Source organism: Galeopterus variegatus, unplaced genomic scaffold (assembly GCF_000696425.1).
Source record: "Galeopterus variegatus unplaced genomic scaffold, G_variegatus-3.0.2 Scaffold16274, whole genome shotgun sequence".
Classification (NCBI taxonomy): Eukaryota; Metazoa; Chordata; class Mammalia; order Dermoptera; family Cynocephalidae; genus Galeopterus; species Galeopterus variegatus.
The window spans coordinates 6,308-12,087 of record NW_007742385.1 but is presented as its reverse complement, the minus strand read 5'-3'; the positions used below and the strand labels follow the sequence as shown (position 1 = coordinate 12,087).

Below are 5,780 nucleotides of genomic sequence, written 5' to 3'. Positions count from 1 at the left end.
AGCCTGGTACCACACATGTGCATATGGGAAACACAGAAACAAAGAGGGGAGAAGGTACAAGTTCCAGGGTGCTCCAGGGTGGTTGGCTCAAGCTGGGAAAGAGGATGGGGAAATGCTCTTTCTAATTCGCTGGCGCGGCCTCTGTTCTGTGTTGTAGCCTTCACCATGGAGCAGCTGAGCACGGCAAATGCCCGTTTTGCCTTGGACCTGTTCCGCGCCTTGAGTGAAAACAATCCCGCTGGAAACATCTTCATCTCTCCCTTCAGCATTTCCTCAGCAATGGCCATGGTCTTCCTGGGGACCAGAGGCAACACTGCGGCGCAGCTGTCCAAGGTCAGCAGAAACAAACAAACACAATGTGCTTTCTCTGCCGGCTCTGTGCTCATGTAAAGTCTGCACTGAAATGTGCCCTGAGCTCTTGCGATGGGCTTTCAAACTGTCTTTCTGTGTTCACCCACCACGCGTCATGAGGTCAGACTTTCAGAACAGCCACAAGATCCTTCCATTTGTACTCAGGCTTTCATCCATCAGTGAGTCTTTACTGAGCACCTACTATGTGCCAAACACTGGTTTTTGTTTTGCTGAGGATACAGCAGTGAACAAAGCCGATAGAAAATCCGGGCAGGGTGATGCTTCTGTCCCAGTGGGGGAATCTTTGACAGCTTTCCTGTGAGCCACACCACCTCCGATTGGGCTAGCAGTTTCTGGTTTTTGCTTTGCATCGGATGACCCACTACTTATAAATAATGCCTGTTATGTAACATAACCCTCGAACATAAGGAGAGTAATGAGACACAGGGGACACGCTATAGTGGAAACGTTGCTGGTGTTGCCTTTTTATGGGGACAGATGATTCTGTGTTCTCAGGGCCTGCATGGCTGTGGGGTAGCGGGAGGGCCCTGGAGGGGGAGGGGAGCCGGGAGGCCCAGCAGCTTCCAGAGCAGGACCAAGGCCCTGGCCGTGTGGCAGGTCAGTCTTACAGCAAGAGAGGAGGTGGGGATGCCCAGCCTTCCTTCCCGTCCTTGACGGGCATGGAGGACTTTCTGTGCCTGCTGTTCTTTAATTCTGAGAGGGGACCTCCAGCTTTCTCTTGAAGCCTAGTGGAAAGGAGTGGTAAGTAGAGGCTTTTCTAATACACATGCCACAAATTACAGTCCTGTTCCTCGGGAAGGTGTGGCCCTGGATTCAAGTTCAAGAAGCTGCAAAGCTTCTGTTACTCATCACTGCACATAGGAAAGCATTTTTAAGTTTTAAAGCACACTTTTTCTTTACCACTGATACTGATTGTTAGTTGCTTCTTGCAGGGTTGTATCAGCTCCTGCTTTGAGGCTTTCCGGGGACTTTGTGACCTCAGCAAAGGATAACTTTAAGCACCCCTCCCCCCATTTCCATTAAAGCAGATGGATCATAGTAACAAAGCAAAGATTCCATACTCCAGTGAGTAATGTGGACTCTGCACAGTGTGGGGCTTTATTCTTTGTGTCTTCAAAGCAAGGAACCAGACCAGGACTCATAAAACCATAAAGGGCCTCTCGATTTGTAACTGACACAAGGAGAATTAAACTTTTGCCAGAATGTTAAGTGTAAAGAAGTTATTTTAGTGAAGTGAGTTAATGATGCTAATAGGGTAATTAAAGAAAAAAGCCTCAATCTGAGAACTTTCAGTAAAATTATATTTGATACAGAATATAAATATGAACATGCCAGTGTGATTTTTCTTGGAAAAAAGCAGACATATAAATATTGAGTGTATCAACCATTCATGTTCAATTATAACAAAAAAGTGATGTAAAGCAGTTTTTAATGCTGTAATTATTATGTCTCACCAAGCCATGAAGTTTGGATTCCCTATTGTTTGTCGTCCAATGACAAATTAATAAAGTATTAGTTGGGGAATCATTGATAAAATTAGTAATAAAAACACATTTATTTTGATGGAAGCAAATACCAGAGAATCATTATATAATTTCCAAATAAATGATTGTAGAAAGAATGTTTTCTTTATTTTAGACTCTTCATTTCAATATGGTTGAGGACATTCATTCAAGATTTCAGAGTCTGAACGCTGATATCAACAAACGTGGTGCGTCCTATATTCTGAAACTTGCGAATCGATTGTATGGAGAGAAAACCTACGCTTTCCTTCCCGTAAGTACTTTGCATTTCATATTCTAAAACTCCACTAGGCTATGGATTCTTTCCAACTCAGTCAAGTCACGGAAGTCAGTTTTACAATTTATAAACATTCAGAAAAACAATACAGGGTGAAAACACAAGGCAGAGGGCGCTCTCACTAGTTGTATAGAAGGTGGCTCCGGACCTTTCACTACAGCCAGAGTGAATCCCGCGGTTCACTTCCAAGGACAATCAGTACTCGCTTATTTATGAAGATGTTAGTCAAAGGATAGAAAACAATCAGTCAATTTTATACATCAGAAGTACAAGGGTTAGACTTACCACTACTGAACTGTACCCTTAAAAATGGTTAAGACTGTAAATATAATGTTATGTGTTTTTTATCACAATAAAAAGAAAGTATGAGTTAGAATTTTTGTGTTATAATGAAATGTAGCCTTTCAGGAAATTTTCTGTTGCTTTTAAGGATTGTAGAAAACCATTTCTGTATGTCATAGGAGCTATTCATGACATTCCTTCTTTTTTTTGAAATAGGAGTTCTTGGCTTCGACTCAGAAAATGTACGGTGCTGCCGTGGCCCCTGTGGACTTCCAGCACGCGTCGGAGGACGCGAGGAAGACCATAAACCAGTGGGTCAAAGCGCAGACGGAAGGTCAGAGACTGGGCAGAATGGAACCATGACCAAAGGCCACTCTCCATCCATCTTCCCCTCCTGCGACTCATTCCCTCCGTGTCCTCTCCTCCCCACCCCAGTCCTGACCCAGACAGTGTCCCCTGTGTGTGAGCTCTGCACTGCCCATCGCCGGGCAGCTTCCAAACGTTAGAGACCCGTCGGAGTGGATGCTTCAGCATGATTTCACTGGAGCACTAAATGCTTTCCTTCATCAGTTCCCCAAGATTACGTTTTAAATTTAAAACCAACATTGAATGAGAATAAAGATTTTGAGGAGAATCCAGCTTGCCCAAAATTATTTAATACTCATATGGAAAGACCTGTCCTGGAATTTCATGGAATACATGAAATCAGTGTTTACAAACTGCCATGGGCATCAATATTTGTTGCCACTATATCAGGTGTGGCAGATGGGGACCGACTCACTTGCAGGCTCAGTTTGTCTGTTCAATAGTGTCTCCCCTCATGCAGTCACCCTGTGAGCCGATGGCCCTCCAGCGCACCTGTCCTCTGTCACAGGAGTTGTTTCTGGCGTGCTTGTGGTCCCGAAGGACACTTTGTTTCAGTGGAGAAATTGTTTTACCTTTTGGATATTTGTTAAATTCTTATCTGAGAGCAGACTTTTACTTGACAGATTTGAAGAAGTGATTTACTGGTGACTAAAAACATTTTCATGAAGGGATTTTGATCCTGAAAAAGAGTGACCACGAAATGGAGCTCATTTGTTTATCAGACATCCCAGGAAGAGAGAATCCCGTTTTTAGCTTTTCAGCACATTTGCCTGGTTTCAAAGCGCTGGCTCCTTTGGGGTTGGTTGTGTGTCGTCCTGCTGTGCCCCACAAGTTGGGTTATTTAAAGTACAAACACACGTAGGGCTTTCCTAACTTAATACCGTGCTAAATGAAAATTAATTAGAAAGAATACGTTTGAATTGCATTTCAGTGCTAATAATTTGTCAGTTCAAATTTGGAATATCAGTATGGATCTTTTAAAAAGCTTTATTCTATCTTTTTAGGGAAAATCCCAGAACTGCTAGCTGCGGGCCTGGTTGACAACATGACTAAACTGGTGCTGGTGAATGCCATCTATTTCAAGGGAAGCTGGCAGGAGAAGTTCAAGAAAGAGGACACAACCAATGCGCCGTTCAGAGTGAACAAGGTGAGGAGATGTCCCTGTTCCAGTGACTCTTTGCTGTAGAAGAACAGAATCATTCCAGTCATTTTTTTTAACTGTTCAGAAAGAGACAAAGATGGTGGAAATGATGTATCAGAAGAAAAAATTTCCCTACGGCTACGTCCAGGACCTCAAGTGCCGTGTGCTGGAACTGCCTTACCAGGGCCGGGAGCTCAGCATGATTATCCTGCTGCCAGATGACATCCGGGACGAGTCCTCAGGGCTGAAGCAGGTAACAGGCTCCTGAGCTCCTGCTTTCTCTTTCCGTTCGGTGTACCGTCTCTTCCTGTGTGTGCTGCATGGCAGGTGCTCGTTACGTGGTCACTGATGTCACCTGCCGTGGCTTTTCCAATACTTTGCCATTCCTTAGTCAAAGTAAGTGCAGCCCAGCAACACTGACTACTCCGAAGTCCTTGAAAAGATGCCCCGCCACGTTCGGTGAGCAGTCGTGCTGGGAACACAGCTGCAGACCTGCCCAAGTGCAACCTCAGCTGGTGGCAGCTCACGGAAAGTCCCTTGAATTAACTTTAGAGGAAAGCACAGCAAGATGAGGATTGTTTCACTGAGGAAAAACGATTTAAAAACTCACAGCACTGTAGTATAGAGCTCTGTCATGTACCATGAAGTCCTGCTAGGACCCTGTTCATTCTCACCACGAGTCCTGTAGATTGTCAATGAAATTTCCAATCAGTACATGATAGGAAAAGCCTCACGTGACATGTTCGTTTGAGAATTAGGCCTATTTCTTAATATGAACTTCATATGGGGTTTCCATTAAATGTAATTTAAAGGCTATGGCACCTCTTGCCAGGGCTAGAACTAGACAAAATTGTGAAGATGGCAGTTTCTCTTCAGCGACCCTCGCCTGCCGTGAGGGTTTTCTGTACCCCCTCCCGAAGCACACTTGCTGTCAGGAAGGGTCTAAAGCCAGTTATTTGCATATATTACCAGCAATGTGTTCCCTCTTTCAGTTGTATTTTCTTTCTTTTCTTTTTTTTTTTTTTAAGATGACTGGTAAGGGGATCTTAACCCTTGACTTGGTGTTGTCAGCGCCACGCTCTCCCAGTGAGCAACCGGCCGTCCCTATATGGGATCCGAACCTGTGGCCTTGGTGTCGTCAGCACCACCCTCTCCCGAGTGAGCCACAGGCCAGCCCTCAGTTGTACTTTCATATTAGTCTTTTCTCTGATTGTTCCAGTCCAATAGTAATAATGATAACAGTAATGACACCCGCTGACATTTCTATAGCACCTGCTGTGTGCCAATCGCTTTATGAACGTCACTCATGTGGTGCTCATAGCAGTGCCATCAGGTAGGCACAGTTCTCATCCCTGTTAGATGAAGAATTAGGCCTAGTACATCTTCCATCTTTTAGATTTTTACCTAGGAGCTAAAGTTAGTAGAGATGACCTCAGCTCCAGTGAGGTTCAGAGTAAACAGAAGAAACTGAGAAAATTTTCCCTTATGCCACTCAACCTATTAGGGTAATAGCAGCTGTCATGGCCTGGCACAGTAATTCCGTGTGAGAAGGGTTTAGTAAGTCCTGGGTGGATGGATGGGAGGAGGGATGGGAGGAGGGATGGAGGGATGGGAGGAGGGATGGTTAGGTGGATGGATGGTTGGATGGATGGGTGAGTGCGTGGGTGGGTAAATGGGTGGATGAATGGGTGGATGGATGGGTAGATGGATGTTGGAGCCAGTGTTCAAAGTCTGTGCACCTGGACCCTTGATGACTTAAAACACAGCTCTGTTCTATTTCATCAATTGCCAGAAAGAAATGAAATCCTCCAGCTGGAAC

The 5,780-nt window shown here is 44.7% G+C and overlaps 1 protein-coding gene across 2 annotated transcripts in view; it reads left to right on the top strand.

Moving 5' to 3' along the window:
• Window positions 1-5,780, top strand: part of SERPINB1 (serpin peptidase inhibitor, clade B (ovalbumin), member 1) — a 9,106-nt gene that overhangs the window by 1,920 nt on the left and 1,406 nt on the right. For both annotated transcript variants that reach the window (XM_008564043.1, XM_008564042.1), the window contains exons 2-6: window positions 158-333; window positions 2,011-2,148; window positions 2,671-2,788; window positions 3,825-3,967; window positions 4,047-4,214. In XM_008564043.1, coding sequence (XP_008562265.1) covers window positions 166-333; window positions 2,011-2,148; window positions 2,671-2,788; window positions 3,825-3,967; window positions 4,047-4,214 — 735 coding nt within the window. In that variant the 5' untranslated portion in view covers window positions 158-165. The remainder of the gene's footprint in view (window positions 1-157; window positions 334-2,010; window positions 2,149-2,670; window positions 2,789-3,824; window positions 3,968-4,046; window positions 4,215-5,780) is intronic.